The following is a 25515-nucleotide window of genomic DNA, read 5'->3' on the forward strand; positions in this document are numbered from 1 at the left end:
TCTGAGGGGAAACCAGCCCCAGCACCCATTCTATCCTGCTTCTCTGCCAGCCAGCCCTGAGGAACCACTGGACAAAATGCAGAGCAAAACCAGAAGGTAGAAAATAATTTAAAACTGAAAACATACAAGGTCATGGATGTAGTTTTAACAAGAAGCAGGTGAAAACACACAAATTGGCTCTTTCCTTCCTGAACCTACTGCCTGCAGCCCCTGGGCATGCACCATATTGGGCTGAAGAGGCAGTACTTCTCCTCTCTGAAGTGGCTTGCACAGCAAACTGGCAGGGACAACTTCAGAAGGGAAGGTTTGTCCTTGGGGAATTTAAAATTAGCATCATAACATGCAGTGCTTGTCAGAGAAGCCATTCATCAATGATGTAACTCTGCCAGCGCTGCTGCCCCCCGGTAACTGCATATGCAGTTGTAAGTGATCAGCAGGGCAGGAGGCACTGGCTGAAAGTTATAAGTTCATTTGACCATGCATTTGGAGGCACTGTGATATGTTTAGCAACAGGCAGAAGTGGTAATGACTCATTAATTCCACTCTGTGAGATCTGTGCTGATTGCCTGTGCAGCTGCTCTGTGCCCAGATAGGCTCTCGCATCTAATGTACTGTGTGTGAAGTTTTAAAGAGAAAGTACAGCCCAGGGGATCTGGGGAACTCTGTCCATCTCATAAAGGCCACCTACTTAGTGTTGCCCTCAGAAACAAAATACAAAGTCAGCTGCATGGCAAACATCACCCAGCAGCCACCAGCTCATAAACATCTCTCACAGGGCCAGTACTGAGCCATAACCACTGGACTGAGAGCTTTACAGTGGAATTAGGTCTGCACGATGCAGATGACCTCCTGTATTAGTCTCTTGGTAGGTATTTCACATAATTTAAATGCTGCTTCCTACAAGATGCAGGAACCTGCCACTGAAGAACCACCAAAGCTGCTCAGCAGGAGAGGTGAGCAGGTAGGTGACCAGCCCGACCCACTGACACAGTGTGACCAAGTCAGAGTGGGGGGCTTTGGTGCCACCAGGGCAAGAGCTGAATCAGGGCATGTGCCCCTGTCATACCTGCTTTCCCTTAAGTGTCTGCTTTGTTTTATGGCTGGTCACTCCTTCCCCTGATAGGGGATCTGAGCTCTGGCACTCTGGTGACTGGAAGGAGGCAGGACAGCTCCACACACACCTGATTCCAGCCCCAGCAGTGAGGGGAAGGCAAGAAATGTTTCCAAAAGTATATTTGGGTTTTTTTCCCCCATATTCCATATTCCATCCATCCTTGACTGCTGAGCATCTGCAGCCAGCCAACCCCCCTCTAAATGAGACAAAAATAAAAACTAGACAATCGCTTGTCTGTAGATGCCACATGTTTATTAATCCATTCTAAAAAAAAGAATACAGCATTTTTATCTTGCTGTAGTACAGAATAAATAAAGCCATAAAAATAAAAACATGTGGTTAGGTATTTTTGGACTGGTTCTACAAAGAGCTATATCTGCAAATAGAAAAATATAAGAACCCTTGTTAATTCATGGCTCAGTGGTTATCAGAGAGGGATGAACCTGAAAAAAGACTGGGAGACCTTCTCTTGAGTTTGACAGCTTATCCAATGCTACTAACAACCCAGCAAGACACAGCCTCGAGAGGAGGAAAGACAGTACATACAGAGCACCCAATAAATCCTGGTTTGCTCTCCTCTTCCATGAAAATTACAATTTGGCATTCCTAGTGGATGTAAGGAAAACCTTCCCCCCTGTAAAGCCAGCCAAGCAGAGGGCCAGGCTACCCACAGAGGTGGTGTAGTCACCACCTTCCAACTCCTGCCATGCCAAGAGGAGGCCCTTCAGAGGAGCTCATCAGGAACTGTGCCCAAGGTACATGGGTGGCTGGAAGCTCACAACCCTGGCAGCTCACAGAAGACACATGTGAAGTCATTGGTGCTTCCTCTGCTGAAGTGTGAAATTTTAAAAGGTAAAAAAAAGACCCCACTGGATTGTTGGGAGGAGGGGAACTGCTGTGTCTTGGCAAACAGCTGACCTTGGTACAAAAGGGCTGAGGTTTAGCTTGTTCTCTGGCTTATGTTTTGTAAAAAAAAAAAAAGAAATTAAATTAATTTCTGTCCTACTACTCCCAACTTCCCAGAGAGGTGTCCAGTCTGCTTTAAAGTCCTGCTGCTGAGCCAAACCAACCTGCATTGGTCTCATCAGCCAACGACTGACACAAAGGTCAGCTGTGAAGGTGGAATTTGTAGCTGTACTTGCAGGTCACCTTCCACTGCCACACTGGGCTGAACAGGGGCCATGTGAGTGGGCAACAGGAACAGGGGAAAACATCTCTCATTAGACACTGGGCAGGCAGAGATGTGCAGCACTTCTGTGCCCGAGGGAACTGAAACAAGGGAAGTTCCTAATTGCACACACAGAGGTACCACACCTGAGCCACACTGCCGTCCCTCCTGGCCCCACACCTGCTCAGCTGAGTCATCTGCAGTGACAGGATCTGACTGGAGTCCCTCTGGCAGTCACAGAGAACCCTGGCTCATGACGCTGAGGTTCAAGCAAAGCCATTTCCCGTCTCTTTCCAAGTTCTGGTTTACATGGACACAGTGGTGCAGAAAACAAAAGGTTCAGCTTTGGTCACTGACAGAAAGGCCGTTCTGGGCAGTCACATTAGTTCAACAGCCTCATGTTCCCCGTTCTCCTGCTGTACCATACAGCCCACTTTGTTGTTGAAGAGGCGAGACAGGCTCCCCTTCTGCGAGCTCCTGCCCTGGACAGACCTCTCCTTCTTCAAACGCCGCTTATTTCTCTTGCAGATTCCCCGGATGTCCCAAATCCTTAGTGTGCCGTCATGGGAAGCTGTGTAGAGCAACTCATTGTGGATCTGGAACAACAGGGTCACACTTAATACCAAACTGTACAGCTCAGGATCAGCACCATCAAACCATGAGAAATCAGAGCAAACACAGCTTGATCCCAACACTTAAGGCCTGAGCTCCTGGCAAGAGCCAGTATAAATTATCACAAAGCTGCTGAAGTGGGCTGAGACATTACCAAGTCAGGGCTCATTTCTCAGCTACTTCACAGAGCCATAAAATATAAACAGCAAGAGTTATTTATGACCCAGCCCCACTAGAAAAGCAATGGGGAGCTAAACTCGATGTCAGAGTGGGATGTAGCTGGGGATTTCTGTCCTGGTTTTGATGTTGAGCTTAAGGAGGCACCAAAATCAGCATCAGTGGGCAGTGGGGTGATCAGGAATGCTTTCCTTTTCGCTTCCCTTCTTCCTTTGCAGTAAGTTACAGTTACAAGTCCTCCTTCAAACTCTGTTGTTCTTCCAAACTTGCAGTAATTTGACCTTCACTCCCTCCTGTGGTTTAATTTCATTAATGAACCATCAGTCTGTCCACCACAGGTGCTCTCAGTCACCAGAGGTGGGTCATGACAGCGAGCACCCTACCAGCACTCTGGCTTACATGAAGCACCACCCAACCACAGCCTCCTCACCCCTCATTAATACACTTAAGATCATATTGAGGCTACCACTTCTCACTCCTCTCTCTTATCAGGATTTTTTGCCTTGTACAGTTGGAAATTAAGTTACAAAATAAAATACAAAGCCAAGCTTTGTCAATACTTAGGGCTGCCCAGAGGGATTCTATCAGTTACCACCCAAATGCACCCCCAGGTGACCATCTGCTACACAACCAGTTGCTCAGTACCCAGGAGTTTGCAATTTAAGACCAACCAGCCACTTGCTAATTTGGAAGAATACAAAAAGACAACCGTAGTTACAACTTTGTGTGCTTGAGATCAGCACCAAAAGGAATTTTGTCTCCTCTCTTTTTACTTTGGACTGTCAGCCTCCCAGAAATACTGACGATGTCTCACATTGTTAATCAAAATCCTCAACCTGCAGGCAGCTTTCACTGAGATGCTGATGCAGAGAGATGCAGATTCTCAGAGTGGACACCCCATCCCTGGAAGTGTTCAAGACCAGGCTGGATGGGGCTTGGAGCAACCTGGTCTAGTGGAAGGCATCCTTAGGTGTTCCCTCTTGGAACGAGATGATCTTTAAGGTCCCTTTCAACCCAAACCATTCTGTGATTCTGTGATCTTTGCGTGGCCACCGAGGATAACTAATTCCTCCCCTTTTAAACGCCTAGACAACATGAAAGCAAGTTTTCAGGCACCTAATGAGCTTTTAGAAAATTTTTAAAACAGTGGCAGAGACTCCTCCATTTGTCTTGCAGAGTGTGAGTCAGATATCATCACAGAGCTGCCTCAGGTTTTTTAGGGATGCCAAGTCCCAGGATGGTTTTGGGGATGATGGTATATATTATCCTGCCTGGATAAGGCAGAAACTTCTTTTCCTCCTAGAGCACTGCAAACACTTATCATTAGTGTTTTGTAATGGAAAGGGTCTCAGGAGGCTGGAGTCCATTCCATGCCCCACACAGCATCAGTTACATCTGTCTCAATTTTTGTGGCTCCTTGTTTAACCTGACCTGAAAAAACCCCAATCACAGACACAGGGCTGTCCCTGGGGACTCGTTCCGTGGTTTCACTTATCCTTATTATTAACAAGCTTTTCTAAAATTGCATACGGAATATTCAAGTCTTATCCTGGGACAACATCCAGTCCAAGACACACAGAACAGCCAGCCACACACCAATTCCCACAAAACAAACGAGGAGGCAACGAGAAGGGAGAAATCGCACAAAGAAACCCCTTCCTGACCTGGATACAGTTGATGATGAACTTGTGTCCTCGGAATATCTTCTGCAGGACTCCACTCTTGGAATTGAAAGCTCTTGCACAGGCATCACCACTTCCTGTGAACACTGCAACACAACCACACAGCCCAGCACGGCCAGACGTGAGCAGCAACGCCAGGTCAGTTCATGCAAGTTCAGAAATGCACCTGAAACATGCTCACAAAGGAGCATGACATTCCATTTCTGGGGGTTGATTCTCTCCTCAGATAAAGCAGTTCAGATCATTTTCATTTTGTGTTTGTTTTCAGTTGTATTTCTCAAAACACTGAACTGTCTTAAGCCTGAAGTTCCTACACACACCAGCATTTCACTCCACACACGCTTCATGTATCTATTTCTGCTCCTCTCTGCCATGTTTCTTTCCCTGCCTAAACATGCCTCAGTAATCCTAAGCAGGCAATTTATTTCAACTTTGGCTTTAAGGATTTCCACTAAGCCTTCCATTTGTTTTACCACAGTTATTTACGAGTTTACATTCAGTAGTACAGTATCTCCATCACCTCTGCTGCTCCAAGAGGGGCAGGGCACGGGTAAATAAATTAGGCATGACCATGAATTTTGTCTGTTCATCAGGTTTCCTTAGAGGATCTTAACTAGATGTACAAAGAATGACTTCTCAGCACTTCAGGATCTTCACATCAGATCCCCAGAATTGCTGCATCCAGCAACTGTAAGGCAGTGCTGAATATTTAAATTTTGTATTTAACAATATGCCCCAAAAGGAGCCCATTTCTGTGCTTTAAAGGTCACAAACTCCCTTTACAAACACTCACTTTCCTTCAGTTAACCCAAACCCCTCAAGTTTATCTAGATATAAATATTTCAGAGCAGCAAAAAGCAGTATATTCGCAGCTCCCTGCCTTTCATGTCTTTGCAAAGGCCACTAGCATGGAAAGATTTTCACAAAACCAAAGTGCCCGAAGACCAAGATTCCTTATCTTTTGGGGGATGTCAAATCTACAAAGAGAGGTGAAAAAAACTATCATGGCAGTAAATTCAGGACTCCAACAAGACTGGAGGACAGGCTACAAACTGCCATCAGCTTTCCCACTTCGAATGAAACAGCAGGAAGCTGGGAACCTCCCGGGTACACCTCCAAGAAACATCTGGATGTGGAAAACCGATGTCATTTTACATGGGCCACTATGAATTCAACTGCCAACACAACCCCAAAAAACCACTGTGTCCCACTCTGCAAACGAGTAACAACGAAGTAAAGCAGGGTACAGGTGCACTTTTTTTTCCAGTGAAAGGAAATCACTTAGTTCTGTTACACACATGCAGAGAGTAGGAACCAATTAAGAGCTGTTTTCACTATGCAGCTGTCAGTTTACCTCAGCTGTTGCTATCAGGATTTTTTGCTTTTGACAGGCACCCTTTATGCCTTTTGAACTGTCACTCTAGATTTAGGGAGTCTCTTTGCACTTCTGACATTCAAAGAAGAGCTGTTGATCTACCCCAGATTTAGCGTTTAAAGATATATTTATATATACCACCTGTGAAATAAACAACAACAAAAAAGTTAACAATTAATTTTAGTTTTTTACTTGAATTTCATAGACCATTGGGAGGGAGAACAGTTTTTAAACGTCCCCCTGGAGTTTTTGCAACATGAAAAGATATAAACCCCATTAAATTTTAAAGGCCTGTGCACACACTGTAAGGGAGAAATAATCAACATATCATTAAGTAAATTAGATTGAAAACCAGTTGCAACGTTCACCATGCTATTAATTATACAAGTAGGCTGAGGAAAGCCACTGGAAACACATTCTGAGGATTTAAATCTTAGTTCTCAGATCTGTCTGGACTCCCTGTACACTATAAAGCCTTCTTGGGAACGCACAATAATGCAAGCAAGCATAGTATATAAATTAATTTTTAAGGGGAAATTTCCCCTTTCAAGAATTAAAATGCATCTAATGCATTCAAACAAGTTCCTAATGTTTTTCCAGGGCATTTTTTCTACCCTTTAAGTGGAACAATTCAATTCTCCCTGTTTGACACTGTAAGTATTTTTGCATTTGATTTAAAATGAGATCTTAAATAACTCTGTGAACACTTCTATCACACTGTCGGGATGTTCTTCGCAGGTCTGACTAAATGCAGCAATATTGCCTGTATTTTAAGGGGGGGAAAAAAAGAGTGTTATGAAAAAAATAATGTGTGTGTGTGTGGCAGGGTGGTAGGATGAGGGGGAAGAGACAAAGCTGCAGAGCTGATGGGGGTGGCATCAGATAACAAAACTTTTGTTTGAGCCTAAACTTTCTTTATTCTTTAGGGTGTGGTCAAGTCTATACTGGTTGTGTGAAAAGTAGGATCAAAACTGAAAAAACGCAGGTCTGGAGGTCTTATTAATGAAGGAGACAGTGTCTCCATCTCCCACCCAGAGATGTGGATACTCCTCACTGGATCAGGCCAACATCAGCTCAGCACAGTTATCTCACCTTTGGCTAGTCTTGATTAATTCAATGTTTTGGTTTGTGTCTTTATAATTAAAAGGGGGAAAATACACACACACACACACACACACTCTCACAAAATCATTAATATTTTGTCTGCCAGTGTTCATCCTGGATTACAATTTTACAATTTCTGGTTCATTTCCTTTGCTTCCTGCCTGGTTCTTGGACCAGTAATAACTTCAGGGTGCAGCTTAGGCTTTGACCCTTTCCCCTTGGCATTTTAGCCAACAACATAAGCTGAAACCAGCAGAAATTACAATCTGCAGGTAGGGGAGAATGGGGTAGTTTTGCAATGTAGGTGAGGAGAGCAGAAATAACCATAAATCACAATTAACTATTTTAATGGAGAAAAGTAGTGCTGTGGGTCTCATGCTGAAAGGAAGACCAAAAAAAGGTTTCCTGACCGAAATAAAATTCTACCTCTGGGCTTGGTTACGTGTTAAGTTTCCAAACACAATTTAGAAATCAATTCAGTTACTGGGTTATAAATGTAGTCAGCCAGCCATGGCAAGTGTGGTGCTAGACAAGTGCAGGTACAACTCTCTGCTAACATGCACCATCTTGCATCTGTCAGCCAGTTATCACCATCACACTGACGTTCTGCCAAAAGACAGATCGAGGCCCAGATAGCAACCACTCAGTCAGTGTTGTATGTTCACTTCATAGCTGAAGTACAGAAACCAAAACCAGCAAAGTGTTTTGAAGGTCTAGATTAGCTTAAGACAGCCATGGCCACCCCTAAAGGAGAGAAGTTCTTGTTTTTGGGAAGCAAATGAAGGAACCTCAGGTCTAACAACAGTGGCATGGTAAGACCAGGATGACACAGAGAGAGCTTCACTGATAAGAACAGAGGTGCTGTCGTGCAACCCAAAACCAGAAATGGAGAGGTGACATGCAGAAGGAAAGCCAGCACAGAGGATTTAAAGAGGGAAATCTGATGGTCAGAATAAACCATTAAGTCAGCAATAGGCACTTATGTACAGAAACCACTATTAGGAGGACTAAAACAGTGGAGGAGGACTGAAAGCAGTGGAGCTGAGAACATTAGTAAGGCAAGCACTGCTTGGCTACTTCAGAAAAGTGGTTTGGGGAACAAATACACAAACCATGACAGGTAAGAGGAAAAGACCTTGTGGAAAAGGAGATAGAGTCTGAACAGGAAGCCCAACTGTTAGAAAGAAGCAGTGAGCATCTGAGATTCTGGTTTAGGACAGTCCCTTGCACAGTACCTACAAGGCAGCAGAGGCAAGCACAGGGCTGTGTATCCAGCAGCAGCACCTGCTGTCCCCGAGCACACAGAAGAAGCAGGTGACAGACCTGTGAGGTCAAAGCATGGCTACACAAACAACCCCCAGACAGCTCAGGATTTAAGCCACTTCTCTTTAAGAAACTGCCTCTTCACTTTTGAGAAGAGAGAGGTGGAAAATGGAGGGAAGATCCAAGCTTCCCACAACGAGCGGTGCAGCAAAGTTCGATACTGAACATAAACATGCTGGAGTTGAAAAAAAAGTGACAATTTCACAAGGCTTCAGAATTACTCTCCATTAACAACCTTCGATCAAAGAGAAACACCGAAAAGGAGACAGGGGGGTGCTGAACAGAGGGAAGGCAACTTACAGATCCCAGCGTGGTATTTCAAAGTGCTAACGCTGTGTTTGTGAGCCTTGTACGTTTGGATTCGCTCCCCAGTGTCAACTAACCAGCACTTCACTGTCCTGTCCGCGCTCCCCGAGTACAAGTGCCGGTTCACCAGCTGAAGGGAAGAGAAGAAGACATCAGCAATGGTCCCTCAGGCAGGTTCCCAAGAGAACTGCACTGAAGTGATTCATCCAAAGTCAGCTTCCAACTCGACAGCAACGGCTGCACCTTGAAACAGAGGGATGGTGAGCAAACCAACCTTGTGTTCTTCACAACTGCATCTCCCATTCACTTCTGGGCCTTAAAAACAGCTCACAGCTTTCAGAACATAAAAACTTAGCCCATCTCCTGGCGCAAGCAGGCAGGATTCCAGTGAGCTTAACAATGCTAACCCTGCTTCCATAATTAGCTACATTATTACAGCCTCAAAAAAAACCCCAGCAGCGTAGCTTCTGCAAAGCATATTTGACAGGAACTCTTATCGGATTGTAAGTTTTAATTACAACAGAAATTTCAGAACAATTCTGAGTAACAGAAAAATGGTACATTAAAATTAAAATCCTACACACCATAAACCAGGGTTTATATTTAGTAGGATCATACTGCACAAGGTTAGCATTTGGAAACGCTAACTCCTCCTTGAAGCTGTTCTGTATGTTCATTTACACAAGTCTTTTTAGACTGTGTTATTGAATGATGAAATAATTAACCACCCTTTACACAGACTTTTAAACATCTTCAATCAGATTTCTTCTGCTGTGTATTTAAAGTAATTCTGACTGTAAATCCCAAAGAAGATTGCTGCCTCATTCCACCAGTCATCCTGTACCCTGTGAGAACTCACTGGTGGAGAGGGTGGGTTTTATTCCATGATGGAGAATGACAAAAGGAAGGACTGTGGTTGGGGAACTGAGACAGAGAGAAAATAACTAACCTGTGCAAGACTATAAAACCAACCAGTACACAGTAAACAAACTGTATAAAGCCTGGAAGCTCACCAAGGAAAAACTCCACAGTTGCAGAGAAAAATCTGGCATCCTCTGTCTGCCTAATGAAATCAAACTAAGGGTTTTCACAGCCATTGTTATGTAGAGCTCTGACTGCACACTCCTCCAAGTTTCATGGACTTGCAGCAACCTCTGTATCAAAGAGATGGAGAGACTGCAGGGAGAACCCTCACCCACCCTCCCTCAAGAGATGTGTAGTGGAACTCAAACCATGACAAGATGGAATTTGCATAAGGAGTAATGATACCTCATTTGTCCCCCAGACACATATATCAGAAGGTTCAGATGACCAGCAGTGCACTAACCCCTGACACTTCCCAGGTATTTCCAGGAAACCAAGTGCACAACAAATGACAAACCCACTTGTCCTGGGTCTTGCTCTTAGGGCACTTCTAAGGGTCTGGTTATTCTGCCACCCCAAAAAATTATAAACCTTCAGTCCCCACTCTTTGCATGCTCCATATCTGTAAGGCTGGAATGATTTTCATGCTCTTCCATCTCCACTCCCAATCCAAAAAGGAATGACCCTGTTCCCAAAAGGCATCATAAATGAGCTTTGTACAGAACAACTCTGTGCTGTGCTACATGAAACAAAAGGTATTTTAAGATACAAAGCACTACAGTGATGAAACTGTGCTAACCCGCACAAGAAACATATGCAGGCAGAGCAAGAGCTGGTCACAGCTCCCACCAGTCCAGCCCAAGCAGGGAATGCCACACTTCCTACCAGCAGAACCTGACCCACGGAACAGAATTCTTAGCTAAATGCCAGGAGCTTGTGAAACACAACCCACTGTTAAAGGCCAGCAGTACTTTGAAATGTCACTTCCAATTACTTTCAAGCTGTTTTAACAACAGCATTAATGTTGTATCTCAGTGAGGAAAGAGAACGAATGGCCAGCAGCACTAACAAAAACCAAGAGCCACTCAGCCTGAGGAAGGTAACCTGATTTTTAAATTCTAAGCTCGGCCCGAATGGGCATGAAGAGATTTTCATGCTGCACCTGCTAAATGGAAGAGGATTCTTTGTGTTGAGATCCTGCTGTGTGGTTCTTGGTCAAGTCTTTGCACTTTTTTTTTTTTTAACATCTTACTAGCAGCATCAACCCACCCACTGAACAAGGGAAAACACTAAATTACTAAATTATAACTTCCTGCAGGTAAATGCCACTCTGCATTAACAGTACATTAGGTTATGCTGCTTTGTTTCTACATTTAAGTGGGTGTATGAATGCCAAAGTGAAACAAAAGAGCTGCAACTTGCCTAGATTTGCTAATTTGCTAGATATAAAACGTATCAAATGATGTGGGCTTACTTAGATAATTTATAGCACCAGAATTGTAAGAGCCTTAGAATCATAGAATGGTTTGGGTTGGAAGGGACCTAAAAGATCACCTAGTTCCAATCCTCCTTCCATGGGCAGGAACACCTTCCACTAGACCAGGTTGCTCAGAGAGCCATCCAACCTGGCCTTGAACACTTCCAGGGATGGAAGTGGACAACCTGTGCCAGTGCCTCACCACTCTCACTGGAAAGAATTTCTTCCTAATATCTAAACTAAACCTATTTTCTTTTAGTTTAAAGCCACTGCCCCTTGTCCCACCACTCCATACCCTTGTAAGAAGCCCCTCTCCAGCTCTCTTGAAGCCCCTTTAGGCACTGGAAGGTGCTATAAGGTCTCCCCAAAGCCCCCCCCTTCTCCAGGCTGAACAACCCCAATTCTCTCTGCTTGTCTTCATAGCAGAGATGCTCCAGCCCTCTGAGCATCTTCATGGCCTCCTCTGGAACCCCTCCAACAGGTCCACATCCTTCCTATGTTGGAGACCCCAGAGCTGGATGCAGCACTCCAGGTGGCTCTCACGAGAGCAGAGCAGAGGGGGAGAATCCCCTCCTCGACCTGCTGCTGTTGATGCAACCCAAGACGTGGTTGGCTTTCTGATGCCCAGCCAGGGATCTGGTGAGATGGCCAGCACACCAACCATCTTCATTCAAAGCCTCTCTGCTACCCAGGCTGCCCCATTATACACATCTATGCACCTTCCTCCCCCTCACCAGTTCAAGCAGGTGAGCACAGCAGCAAGAGATTCTCAGCCTTGCATGGAAAGAGAAACATTAACAGGTTAAACAATCTACCACATGCCACAGACTGAGCCTGCAGCACAGCCAACAGCAAAACCCAGTGCAGGCTCTGACTGTCACACAGCCTCTCATTTCCAGGGTATTTTTATAAAACAGAGCACGAAATGGCTATTAGTGGAGAAAGCCATCAAGAGCCATCAGCTCAGGCTGAAGCTGCAAATCAGATCTGCCTAAAGTGATGTGAAAGGCATAATCTCATCTAAATTGGTGCAGATCTGTGCAGCTAAGATAGACCTTTACAGTCCCTGCAGTCTGGGGCACAATTCATGTCACCCTGAAGCACATCCGAAACAGACCACACCTTAAAACTCACTATTTCTTCCCTCAACAAGGACAACCTCCTCAGCTGTAGCCAAATCAATTTAGGCGAGATCACTCCTCCTTCACTTGACTAAAGGTGTGCCTAGCTTACAACTCCAGCCTAAGCTACAACACTTCAGATATCTGTATTTAATCACATTAATAATCGTCACTCAACTCTTTCCGTAGCCAAAGCACTTACAAGCTGGCCCCACCCTCTATGGTTTAAATGTGATCAGTAGAAATGGTTACAATATTCCAACCTGCGACTGCCTGGAGAAGCAGTGATGTTTCCAAAGCTGTATTTTCCTTGGCTGGCTTTCGAGCACTTTGTTCACTTTGACTAACTCCCCAACAAAGCTCCTGACATGGAAAAGCATGGCCAGGCAAGGGCACCTGCGGCAGAGTGGTCAGCACAGAACAGATTTGCAGCTCAGATACGAATGGGCTGAGTGGACATTTCAAACCCAAGTAGCTTCCAAAAATTTAAAACCTGGTGACAGTCAGATGCCCAGTTCTAAAGCAGAAAAAAAAAATCACTGCATTGATATTTGTAATTCTGGACTGCTAATTTTTCTCATCACTCTGAGACATTTTGCTTTGAACCTGATGAAACACTGAGACACATGAATGGAGCAAATTTGTCTTAATTCTCAGACCAAAGTATTGGAGATGTTCAGTCAGATTGCTTGTGAGTGGTAAAGTAATAGCAGTAGCAACATTCTAGCTGTAAATGCTGAAGTAGTTACAGATTTCATTAATAAGAAATGGTTGTATCCCCCAAACACACCAGAATTTTAATTAAAAAAAAAGATTATCATATCCAGGGTTGGTCTCCCATGACAATCACAACCCTACTGCTCCACAAGCTCAGATGAACTGAATATATGCAGCAGCTTAAGACAATTTTTACCAGTAAGAATGCCAAAAATATCTGCAAAGAGCTGTTTAACAGGTATTTCGACCTTATAGGAATGGACTTCGCCATCTCAATTAACCTTTGCTGTAAGCAACAATTTAATCCTCAGCCAAGGAGAGGCAATTGGCTCCCCAGGGAGATTTGGGCACATCCTCTTTCTGAAGGTCACTACACTCAGACTTGACCCCAGGAACTTCAGGATAAGTTCACATCAGCAGCAACGTGTCCCACCACCAGCTTGTTCTCCTCATGGAGGTCAGTGTTCCTACAATCTGCCAGCTGGGTCTCCTATTCACAGCCACTTCTAAGCTAAAAATCACCAACTTGGACCAATCTCCAGTTACAACTATGTAAGCTTCGGCCGAGTTAAGACTTTCAGGATCCCATTCAAACCACATTCATTTGAACGAGCAAACAAACTCCCTGTGGGCATGAAATTGTTTTTTTTTCCTGAGAATCCATCTAGAACGAGCTCTCTGGTCTGGCTGTTAGAGAACATTTTTCAGCCTTTTTTACTGCAGTGCAAAGCAATGGCCCTAGAAACATGTTTAGTTTCTACAGGTGTTGTACACATTCACATTCCTCTAACTCACATCTTCATCCTCTGATGCAACAAATGCAACCACAGATTACAAAAAATGTGTGCACTTAATTTAAGTGATGTGGCAAGACAACATTTCTGTCCCCGTGATCACAACATAAACAGAGTCCAGGCAGTGGCTTTGTTCAAAGCATTCTTTTCTTCTAGTCAGCTTTAAAAGGCAATTGAAGGGAATGGTCCAAACAAAGGATCTTTTGCGGGAAAACCAGAAGCAAGTCCTTGCCCACTCATGTTCATGTTCTTCAAAAAGAAGTTTCCCTGTAAGAATGTTTGCTGTAGGATCCAAGCTAAATTCCAAGCTGGAACATTTCTCTCTGCCAGCTTTTGGCAGCAAAATTTTGATAAATACTCAGAGGCAGAACAATCAGCGAAGGACAAAGCAATCCTTGTAAACAGTTTGCAAAGCTACTTCCGAGGCATTTAGGAAAACATACACAAGTAAATATTTAAATCAGGGTTATACAGCCTTCTGTGGGCAGTCACATTAATGAAAAGGCGTGTTTGATTATTAATTGCAAATACTGGTCTTTAGCCAGGCCTGAAATTTTTAAGTGGAAGGACGAGCATGAGCTGTGATTACACTCAGCCCACCCTTGCTTTTTCCCCATCACTTCCTATAAAATTTCATTATTGGCTCCTACATGAAGAGGGAGCACTCAGAACAGCTGCTGTACTTCATCTGCCAAGTGATCAACACACTGCAGGAGGAAGAGAGTGAAGAGTTCTGGCTGCTCCACCGTGAGTTACCTTGCCTGACTGTGAAAATCAAGTAATCAATGCTGCCAAAGCACCTTCCATGGACACAGTTCCCACTGCAGATAGGTTTTGCCAGGAGACTTTCCCTCTCGGTCCAATTTAAATAGTGGAAGGAAGAGAAAAGCGGTGTTAGAACAAGCTGGTACCTGCAGCAGAGCTCCTTTGGCAGCAGAACACCCACAGTCAGTTTGGTTGGTAACTCACCTTCAACAGACTGACCCCAGCTGGGACAGCAGCACCAGCCCTGGGGAATATGAACAACTCACTCTCTTCATTCCCCTGTCCAGAACCACCAAGGACAGGGGAAAAGGGAAAGCCTAAAGCTCACCAATGCTTTTCTTTTCTGCCATGCCAGATTAGAGTTGTTCCCAGGCTCCCCTAACTTACACTAGCCAGCAACAACACCTAAAGGATCTCAGAGCAACTGGGGAGCGTTCAAAATCCAAACATGCCTGTGGCATCAGCCCTCTGCCTTCCACAATCCAGCTCTGCAGGAAACAAGGTGGATAACATGGGTGTGCTTTATGGCTATCCACCCAGAAAACTCCTTCAAGAAGCTCCAGGAGTTTCCATTCACTGCTACAGCAACACTATTGGTATTTACTGGAAAGTAATGGGAGAGGACTGGAACAGGCTGGACCTAATTTGCAGCAGTTCAGAACATCCCAGGGCATTCCCATTAATAACAGCTTTCTAAAGTTGGGGAAAATATGGTCTCAGTATCCAAATTTTTCCTGATCTGTGTCCAGGATGAAAGATCATACTGAGCATTTCTCAAACTTTTTGAAAGGTCATCCTCCCTTAGGGATCTTTATTTGAATAAATAAAATGAAAATAAGTCTTTATTTTTTCTTTTCCTTTATTTTCCCCACACAAGCACTATACCACCCAGAGAACAGGTAAATGCCTTTAATTCCTGGTACCAGTTCAGCTCCTCCAGGACAGGGGAGTGAAAATCTGCTGTAATTAATAGCTCACTTCTGCCCTGAAGAAAATTAATTGCTGTCAACAATTAAAACTGTCTGCTGGCTACTGTGAGCAACTCACAACTACCTCCAAGTCCTTCCTGACTTGGAGTTTGAAAAATACCATCCCAACTCACTGCCACAGATTACAACACTTCCACTAAGATGTCCGTGGCAAAAAGGGCTCCAAGAGCTTTTTGAGAAGAAATAAAAAATAATAAAAAAAATAAACACCTCTTTTCAGGAAGTTTCCTTTCTGTTGTAACATCTTTGTATGGATTCTGGTGATTGACCCCTTCCTAAAAGAATGAAAATACCATGTGGGCTGTGCTGAGAGGCTGCCAAGTGGAACAGAAGGGACAGTGTTGAACCCAGTTAGGCAGAGGGAGGAATTAGGAAAGATCAACAGCCTAAAGCTATTCCACAGCAGTGCAGTGACTGCTTAAGCTGGGATAAGTTTGAGAGGCCTAGACACTAAATGCTCTCTGTGGGGGCCTATATGTACCTCAGCTGGACTCTCCCAGCCTCAAACACCAGCTGGTGATGAGAGAAGTGAGGGGCTACCAGTTACTCACAGCTAGAAGAGGATTTGGCCAGGACTGTTGCCAACACGGTCTTGGCAGCAGCAGTCTTGTGTACTCTGAATTGTTCAGGTTTTCCAAATAGATGTATTGGTTTTGCTTTTCTTCTCCCCTGCAAGAAGTTCTGTTTGTTTAAAACCATTGTTTAATTCTGTGCTCACAAGCAGAGAAGCATTGCTCATTCCTGAGCACTCAAAGAGCGTAATTGAATTTCCCAGGCTTCTGGGAGAGGGTCAAGCCAGTTTTGTGTAACAATTTTAGCAAGAACCCAATTAAATTAAAGCAAGCTCTGTTGTTGCCAATCTGTGCCTTGGAGAAGGGCTACAATTAAACAACAAAACATAGCATGACACTAAGAACAGCCACGGATTTACTTCAGCATCCTTCAAATACGTTACCACAATATCATAAAAACAAGCTTTAACACCGAGAATTTACCCAAGCGAGACAAACATTACTCCAGGGCAACATGATTTTCTGTGGGGTTTTTTTCCCTTTCTAAAGCTGAAGAAAACCAGTATTCCTTTGGTACTCTCAGGTTTGTACTCTGCTAGTGTCAGCTGTGACTACCTTCTCTAGAAACAAAGGCAACATTTATTAAACAGCTATAAAAAAATACATCCTGTAGCCTCTGTAAAGGAAAAACACTTAAGGACAACAAACACAAACAAGGAGAGCAGCAAGAAAAACTGCTGTCATTAACTTCAGTCAGACACACACATTTATGAACATTTATGCTGACCTGAAACTAAGTTACAGACCATCCTATACTCTCTTTAAATACACTATGAGCATTTTCTGGTGGATAATGAGCGCACAGGGTAAGTGCTTGTGCGATAGTTCCCATTCTGCTTCATCTGCCTAACCTCCTCCTCTTCCCTGCATCATTAACAAATCTGGCAGCATTCACCTGAAAAATACTGCAAACAGGAAAACAGAGTATGGTTTTTCAGATCACATTGCATTTTTTCCCCTCTTTCCTTCATCATTTCCTGATTTGTCTTCCCCATGCTCTACTTCTCTTTTCCGTTTTCCTTGCCCATTTTCTTGTCTTGGCCATCTCTTTCTCCCTTTCTTTTCTCAAATTATGTCTGTGTGGCTTTTAACGTAGGATTTCTTTCACCTTTATGCTTCCTATTATCTTTTGCCCATAACTTTGTGTTGGGTTTTGGATTGTTTGTTTTTTATAAGTTTTCAGGTTTACTCTGAATTTTTTCCCCCTCCTCTTTTTAAGTTATCGGACCCCATGACTGTTTACTTGATCAGGTAATTTTCTTCAGAGTGTGGTGATCCTACTCAGATGAACACTGCACCCAGAAAACCTACTCATGAGTTCCAAGACCTAGGAGGATTTAAACAGATACTGAGCTAGAAGTTAGACCAGGACAGCCACTAGAAGCCAAGAGATCAGAAAGTCTTTTAGGAAGGAGGATTTGTCTCAAGATCAGAGAGCGCTATTATTTTGCTATTACATGAATATTTAACCTTACCATTTATAACCTGTCTTGGAAGAGCTTCTTTATGAGAAGACAACGGAGACCCACATGAGTTAAGACATGGACACCCCTTTCCAAAGGCTCTTGCAGAGAGCTCTTACCTCCAGGCAGATTACTGATCCTTGGTGCTCTTTGAACACTTTGAGCTGCTCACCAGTGACAATATTCCAGGTCCGAATGGTGTAATCCGTGCTGCCAGAGAACAGCTCCCTGTTTGGTGCGTCAAGTATAAGGCACAGGACGGCCCCGGTGTGTCCCAGCAGGGTCTGGTAGCAGCGCCCGCTGGACACCCACCAGACCTTCACAGTGCAGTCGGTGCTCCCTGTCACCAGCAGGTCTCTGCTCACCCTCTCCTCCTCCTCTTCCTCCTCCTCTTCCTCGAGAACATCCCTGGAGGAATAGTGAGCTAGAGTCAGGACACAGTTCCGATGGCCCCGGAATTCCTGGATTTGTTTCTCCTTGTCCACGCTCCAGCAGCGGGCCGTCCTGTCGTAGGAGCCGCTGAAGAGATAGTCTTTGGCAACCAGGATCCTGCAAAAAAATAAAAGGTTTTGTGCATGAACAGCATCATTCTTTTTATATAACCATCTTTTGTCACAATTTCAATGCCAAGCACCCTGAAGCATGAAAGAGTAGCATGAACACCACATATATAACCCCAATTCAGTGGTTTTAGAAACTGGACACTTCTCTGTTTCTCATTTTAAAACTGAGACCCCTTATTCAGGTACATATATTGCTACTTATATTTTTACACTATAGCATTATAACTTTGGGCATTTGTGTTTTGGTAAAATTCCTTCCAGCAGGGATTATGAACTTTCATAAGTTACACATACTAGCTACAAGTTTGATGTGTTGTTTGGTTTCGTTTTTTTTTTTTTTTTTAATAACTCATTCTTGGCAATTACTCTTTAGTCTTCCTTTATAAAAAAATTATTTATAAACAAACCTATGACAATAGCTTGGAAGTAAAAACAGAAAAAAAACCAAAACACCGAAAAAAACATTCCAGGAACCTGAATTGCAACTGACCATGTGCAAAGATAACCACCTTTCCATCACCTAATAAAGAGAGCGCAAGAAAAAAAATATACCCCTAATTTCATTTAGCTCAGGATCTCAAAAAAGGTAAAGAAAGAGTATCCCATTTATTACATAATTAAAGAGCAAATCAGAGATTACAGCTCAGGAATTCAACTTGCTGGGCCTCCAAAACACTGAGTTGTAGCAGCACAAACATATAATAACAGAAAAATCTCTAGAGTTCATATTTCCAAACCAGAGACAGGGAACATCCATAACCTGCCTTCTTTGTCAGCTGAGTTTGGTCCTCTGGAACCTTTCAAACAGGCAACAAAGTCATATGAATAGGGAACACATTTCCCATTTGCTGATTCAAGCAAAAATCAGGCCAGTGCCAAAACACAGAGCCAGCCTTCCTAACTATTTACAGAATCTTGCTACACATCATATGTGTTTTGAGTTTAGCAAGGAACAAAAAAAACCCACTCACCCACCAGAAAAGAAATGTTAAAAAAATACCAATCTTTTACTGCTCTATTTGCCATTAATTAAATCCAGTCCAACTATTAAGAGGCACTTTAAATAGACAGGCCAATCAGCCACCCACAATTAATTTAATAGTTTCATATTAAACTTAATTTGCACAAACAGTAATAAAAGAAAAAGCCCCGACTTTATCCCTCTTGCCAACACAAAGACTTGACACAATGTTTTTAAAATCTATTTATCAGAAGCATCTGTTATCAATTGGATAATTTCTTCTGGAATTTCATTCCTAGCCCTGGATCCAATCCCCCTGCTGTTTGCCTTTCATTTCTCTCCTATCTGCTGTGTATGTCCGTGTCAGCACTGCTGTTAGGAAAACTAATCACTGCAGCACAGAACACACGTAGCACGAACTCAAAGGTTCACACAACCCGTTTTATTAGTGAAGTAAATGGAGAACGGCAGCAAAATGACAATATAGGTGTGATAACAGATTACAGGGACGCAAGGGGCGAGCTCCAGGGAACCGACCTGTTCACAATCGACGTGTGGCCTCGGTAAATGGCCAGGCACTGGCCCGTCAGCACATCCCACTTCCGAATGGTGTGATCCGCACTGCATGTGAAGGCAGCCTCGTTTTCCAAGTGGCAAAAGGTGATGTAACTTTCGTGTCCTGGGAATAACAAAGGAAATAAATCTGGTCACTCTGCACGCGAGCAGGACTGACTAGTAGAGCCCTTCACCTCGACTACAAGAAAAATAAAACAAACAAAGGAATGAAACTCCGGTTTTGGATGCGCCACCATGTTCTTCACACTTGAGGATTTCTATAAAACAAAAATATTTCAAGCAACAGCAGAAAAATGCACTGAAATCAGGATTAAGTGAAAGAGTAAAACAGTACAGTTCCACCAATCAAGCAGCATTACAGAAACATAATGAGCTAAACTAATATCAATAAAAAAACTCAGACTAATGAAGTTTAAAACCAATAAAAAATTGGCTTATTTTTTTTAATAAAGAAATGCTTTTGCTTTCTTCTTGTGAAATAAGGGGTAAAAAACCCAGCCCATTGATTTTCAGGATACAAACAGCCAAAAATTAAAGCATGAAACTCTGAAAAAAGGAAGCAACATGAGACTTACCAGCAAGTTTAGTTTCATTGTCCAGGCAGAATGAAAAGCAAGCAAAAATATATGTCTGCTAAATAGTTAGCCAATACTTTCCCCATCATGACTAATAACATGAATAAACCCCAAACTTTTCAAAGTATCAGTATACCTTTAAGGAAATGACACAGAAAGACAGAATAAGAGCACAGTTGTTTATAAAATATTCTGAGTACACTGGGATTCTGCAGTTACAATAAAAACAGACATAAGCACTGTTCTAAAGATGTCATGCTGACAAACAGGGTAATGCAAGCAAAGAGGAATCAATATTACAACCTCAAGCTTTTGTTGTTGCTTAGCAAGACGTGCCATTTTTCTATTGTAACATTAAATGCACTGCATTTGAAAATCACCTCAGGATTCAAGTCCCAGCTTTGCTCAAGATCTCTTGTGTGAAATTGCTGTCACCTATCTAATCACTCTGCTGGTATTACTTTGCATTCTTCTATTCTAACATTTAGACTATAACTTTTAGGACCAAAACTGCTTCCTCCTAAGTCACTATCACAAAAGTGATAGTTATGGTTGAAGCTGGTGGGCCCTACTGTGATTTAAATAGTGTTCTTTGAGGAAAAAAAGAAAAAACAATCTAAGAAGGACAAATGTGCTTAAAGAGAGACAGACGGACAAAGGTATTAGAAAAACAGAATCATGTTGTAAAATAAAGAGATGGTAAAAAAAAAAAAAAGGGAAAGCAGACTGCCCAGTAAAACAGTTTCACTGACTGTGAAAAGCAGATTTCACTACAACTGCTGTAGTTGAAAAGCCTTGTTGTAGTTCAAAAGCAGACCAGAATCCACGTTAGAAACATGTGGCTGGTTTCCGCTACAGCAAATTCATCAGATGCCAAAAATTAAACAGATCACCAGGGCTATAAGCAAAACTATACTCATAGTTGTGAAACTTTTTGCAAAGCAGCCTAAATGGGACAGGTTTCAACCACTGGATTTTTTTTTCTCACAGCATCATGTAATCCTGCTCTGAGATCAAAAAAGCATCTTGGTTACTGCACTAAAGTCTGCCAGTCAGATTTTAACTCAGTAATACTCGACCCACACAGAGGATGCCAAAACCCCCTGTGGCAGACAAGGTCTGGTGCTGGTCTGGCCAAGAGCAGCCACCACACATGTCTGTTGGTTGTGCTGTGGTGGAGCTTGAAATTGTGTGATAGACACAGGTTTATCAGTAATTATAGCTTGTAAAATGCAAATTTACTCATCAACTGTGTGTGTGCACAAATATAAAATACATACAATTATCTGATTCAAACAACAGTTCACAAACCACCCAGCCAACCTTCTTTAGAGTTTACCCCAAACACTGGCAGCACATAGGCCAGATTCCATAATAATGAACATTATCCAATACATTTCTCTTTCTAGTTAAAAGCTAATTAGTGGTTAAAAAGGATTTCTAAGCCTAAATCAAATGCAGCGAGTTTTCCAGAAGTTAGAACCATGGCAGGATGTGGGGAAAAAGACAATACTCCATAGTGAAAAACAAGGAACCAAGCAAACAAACAACAAGAAAATCACAGCAAAAACAATCAGAAATTCCAAACTTAACAGCTTTATTTTTTTCTGTACTAAAAGAACACGAGTGAGAAAACAAACATCTTCAGTGTACATCTGACTCCTGCATGACTGTACTTTCCACAGAGTTTTTCTTTTCTTTTTAATTGTTGATATGCTAGTCTAAGGGTAATAAATTTTGTTTAAGATGCAAAAAAATTTCAATTAAAAAGAAACCCAGCAATTAACATTTCTGTGTGTCAACTGGGGGGAGGGGGAGAATAATCTATTTAGTAAGGTTTCTTTCCAGACTTCTGGGTCAAGAGGTTCTAAATAAAGACTGTCTGGAAAATGAGATGATTAAAAGGACAAAAAAATAAAAAAAAAAAGAGAGAGTGAACAACAAAAAGTCCATATTTCTTCAGGGTGTAAAACAGAGAGCTCCCAGAAAGAGACAAAACTTAAATGACTGCTACATTCCACACCCTGAGATAAAAGGATCCGTGCCTTCAGTAGCGCCGGTAACCTGCTTGGGGTTGAAACAGCTTCTGCTTAAACGTAACTGTAACAAATACCCCCCCCAAAAAAAAACCCACAAAACAAAACAAGCATGATTTTGGCTGCCCGGCAGGCTGCAGGGACTGAAAGCGACCGGGACGTGCTGTGTGGCCTGTGACACGCTTTGGGCTCAGATCCCAGGGCTAAGAAGAGAAGCTCCCGTACCTTGGAAGTGTCCGTGGCACTGGCTGTCGGCGGTGCTCCAGAGCCGAGCGGTGCCGTCCTCGCTGCCCGTGAGCAGCCGCTGCCCGTCGGGGCTCAGGCTCAGCCAGTTGATGCCCCCTTGGTGATCCGTGCAGACCTTCACGGCCGAGCCGCTGTTCCCCATCCCGGCGCTCCCGGCGCTGGCCGAGCCCGCGGGGTCGGATCACGGGCGCTCCGCAGCCCCGGGACCTCCAGCCGTGTCCCACCGACCGACTTCTGCCATCACCTCAACTCCCAAACATCAGCAGGGTAGTCCGGACTCCTACACAGGGACACAAAGGAGGAATGAGGAGGGTAAGTTAAATCATTTCATCCCCTCGTGGATGCATCGCTTCCTCGGGGTGTGTTAAAGCCACTGAGAGCCTGTTTCCCCGCAGGATCTGAAGCCCTGAGGCGGCAGACGGGCCGGGGTATCCTCTCCATGGGCACCGAGGCACGTCCAGCCCCTCGGGGGGGATCGATCCCGAGCGGTACCGCTACCTGGTGCCCTCGCCGAGGCTGCTGCTTCTCCAGCGACCTCAGGGTTGACTCGGGGCACGCTCAGGCGGCCCCCCAGCGCCCCAGGGCTGCCGCCATCCCTCCCGCACGGCCCCCCGGCACCCCCGCCCCGGCACTCACCGCCCCGGACGCGGCGATCCCGCTCTCGCCCTACGGGGAGGGGGAACCTCCTCTGGCCGGGGCGCCGGAGCCGCCGCCGGGCCGAGCGCGGGGTCCCCCCTCCGCCGCCGCCTCCGCCCCGCGGGGAGGCGGGCAGGGCTCCCGCCGTGCCCCCTCAGCCCACCCCGGGGCGGGCCCTCACCCCCCGCCCCGGCCCTGCCTCCATTACCTCCCGCTCCATGTTCCAGCCGACTCCCCCCCGCCCGCGCTGCCTCCTCGGTGCTGCCGCGCCCCCCTCATCCGGAGGTGCCCGGCAGCCCTGCTCCTCCGGGACGGCCTCCCCCCGCACCGACCCCCCTTCCCGGGGGAAGCGGCATCACCGCTCCTGCCGCGGTTCGGTCACGGGGGAGCGGAGGGGCGGGAGGGTCTGTCCCGGATGGAGTCCCCCTGACAACCACGCCACGGCCGGAGGGGTCCCGCAGCACCTCCCCATCCCCAGCGGAGCCCCCGGGCTCGTCCCGAGGGAGGCATCGCTTCCTGCCGCACGTTCGCTCCCCCGGGCTCCGGCCCCGCTGCCTCGGGGGGCACCGGGGGCGTCGCGTTTTCCTCCATGGCCGGTGACTCCCAGGGAGAGTCTTGTGCTGGGGGCTATGGTGAGGGAAACCATCGCCTTTTGTTTCTCCTCTCTCCCCCCTCCCTGGATGAACTCCCGCCCCATTTCTCCACGGGAGCCCCGAGCCCCCCCTCTCGCTCTGCCCCTACCTCGAAGCTTTCGCGGCTGTTTCTTGTTAATGCGGCCCCTCACCCATCCATCCCACGGGCAGGGCTGCTGGGGGGCCTTTGTGCTGCCTCAAACTGCCTGTACGAGGGTTCCGACAGCTGCTCCAAAGTGGGGCTCCGCTACCTTGGGACTGATCCGAAACATGGGCTGAAGGGTCCTGTCCACTGTGTAACTGAAGGAACGAAGGATAAATCCACCGGGCAAACTATTGTGGAGGGGACAAGATCCCCCAGAAAGGCAGCAGCAGGGTCTGATGTGGTTTCCTCCCCTAAGAAATGAGCTGCAGCTCATTTGCTGCTAAAAACATGCCAGCAGTCGTAGGATAAATCACAAAACCCCGTTCTCCTGGCTCATACCCCGTTGGATCAGAAAAGCACCTTTTTGTGTCAAGTCACCAACCTCCAAAGGAGCCCACTGGCTCCATAATCGGGGTCCACCAGGCACTGGCAGCGATTTAACAAGACACCAACCCTGCTCTGGCACGATGCCCCTCAGCGTGTGGGCCGTGCAGAAACACACGCGTTAAACGGGCGCTGCACGGGATGTGTTATTTTGCACAGCACGTTCTGGCAGAGGCCAAACAGGACTAATATGTCACACCCAGTGCAAACACGAGGTGATCCCGACTCAGCTGCCCAGTGGAGGAGCTTGCAAGACGGAGCTGCAGATTCGGGTTTTGCAAGGGTCAGGTTGAGCCCCGTGGCTTATCGTCCCCAGCTCTTTTCTGAAGGCAGGCGCTTCCACACAGCCCTCGTGCATTCGAGAAATTGCCGAGAAGTTTTGGTGTGAGATGTGAGTACTGTGTTTCTTCCCTCTGAAAATCACATTATCCGTGAAAAGATTTTTTTTTTTTTTGGACATGGAGGCCTGGGAATCGGCTGCTCTCAGGGAGTGTCCCTCACCATCTGCTCGTACATCTGTCAAATCCACTCACAAAACCCCTGCCCAGAGTCCTTGCTCGGGAAACTGTAGGATAGATTAGCACTCCTTTTTATTTTCCTGTGCTGCTATGATGTGAATGCAAGGAAAAAATCAGATGGAAGGGATATTTTGTTAGTTTCGAGGCAGGTCTGCACATTTTAAACACGCACAGTTTAAATCTCAAGGGGAGGCAGAGCTAGAGGGGAAACCCTTGGCCACAGCTCAGCCATGCATCAGCTGTGGGAGCAGAGGGTGTGCTGGTCCTCCCCCCCCCACCCCCTTCTTAAAAGCCTTTTCAAGGTTTTTTATTATTATTTCTATTTAATATTTCCCTCCTGTGGTGACTAATGAAAACATCTAAGCTTTTGAATGTTTTCATGAATATTTATTCATTTTCTTGAGGGTTTTTTTAATTCCTTTTTTCCGTCGGTTTTATCTGCCTGAATTTTAGATAAGTTTTCTTTATTACATTTGTGTTCTTGTGTTTTGTTTTTTTTTACTTGTGGGACAATGAGGAAAGTAAAAGAAAATTATCTGCTATTTGATTTTGCTCCTCAGGGCCCAAATCCTGTAATGAATCCTCCTTCATCCAGACACCCAAGGATGTGCAAGTATGAA

The 25515-nt window shown here is 44.9% G+C and overlaps 1 protein-coding gene across 1 annotated transcript; it reads right to left on the bottom strand.

Annotated features, from left to right (window-relative positions):
- Window positions 1-1326: 1326 nt before the first annotated feature.
- WDR86 (WD repeat domain 86) lies at window positions 1327-23317 on the bottom strand. Its single transcript, XM_017826513.1, has 7 exons — window positions 23217-23317; window positions 22560-22860; window positions 19685-19826; window positions 17743-18172; window positions 8856-8991; window positions 4736-4839; window positions 1327-2878 (listed from the first exon to the last, which is right to left on the bottom strand). Exons 2-7 carry the CDS (start codon window positions 22720-22722, stop codon window positions 2660-2662), a joined length of 1194 nt encoding a protein of 397 aa, XP_017682002.1. The 5' UTR covers window positions 22723-22860; window positions 23217-23317; the 3' UTR covers window positions 1327-2659.
- Window positions 23318-25515: the final 2198 nt, after the last annotated feature.

The sequence above is a fragment of the Lepidothrix coronata genome, unplaced genomic scaffold (assembly GCF_001604755.1).
Source record: "Lepidothrix coronata isolate B3197 unplaced genomic scaffold, Lepidothrix_coronata-1.0 Scaffold128, whole genome shotgun sequence".
Lineage (NCBI taxonomy): Eukaryota > Metazoa > Chordata > Aves > Passeriformes > Pipridae > Lepidothrix > Lepidothrix coronata.

Excerpts from the sequence above, each read along its gene's own strand:
- WDR86 (XM_017826513.1), bottom strand. The coding sequence starts at position 22,722 with ATGGGGAACAGCGGCTCGGCCGTGAAGGTCTGCACGGATCACCAAGGG. Across the intron at positions 19,827-22,559 it reads GTGCCACGGACACTTCCAAG|GACACGAAAGTTACATCACC; the intron begins GTACGGGAGCTT and ends TGTTATTCCCAG. Across the intron at positions 8,992-17,742 it reads GATCAGTAATCTGCCTGGAG|CTGGTGAACCGGCACTTGTA; the intron begins GTAAGAGCTCTC and ends TCTTCCCTTCAG.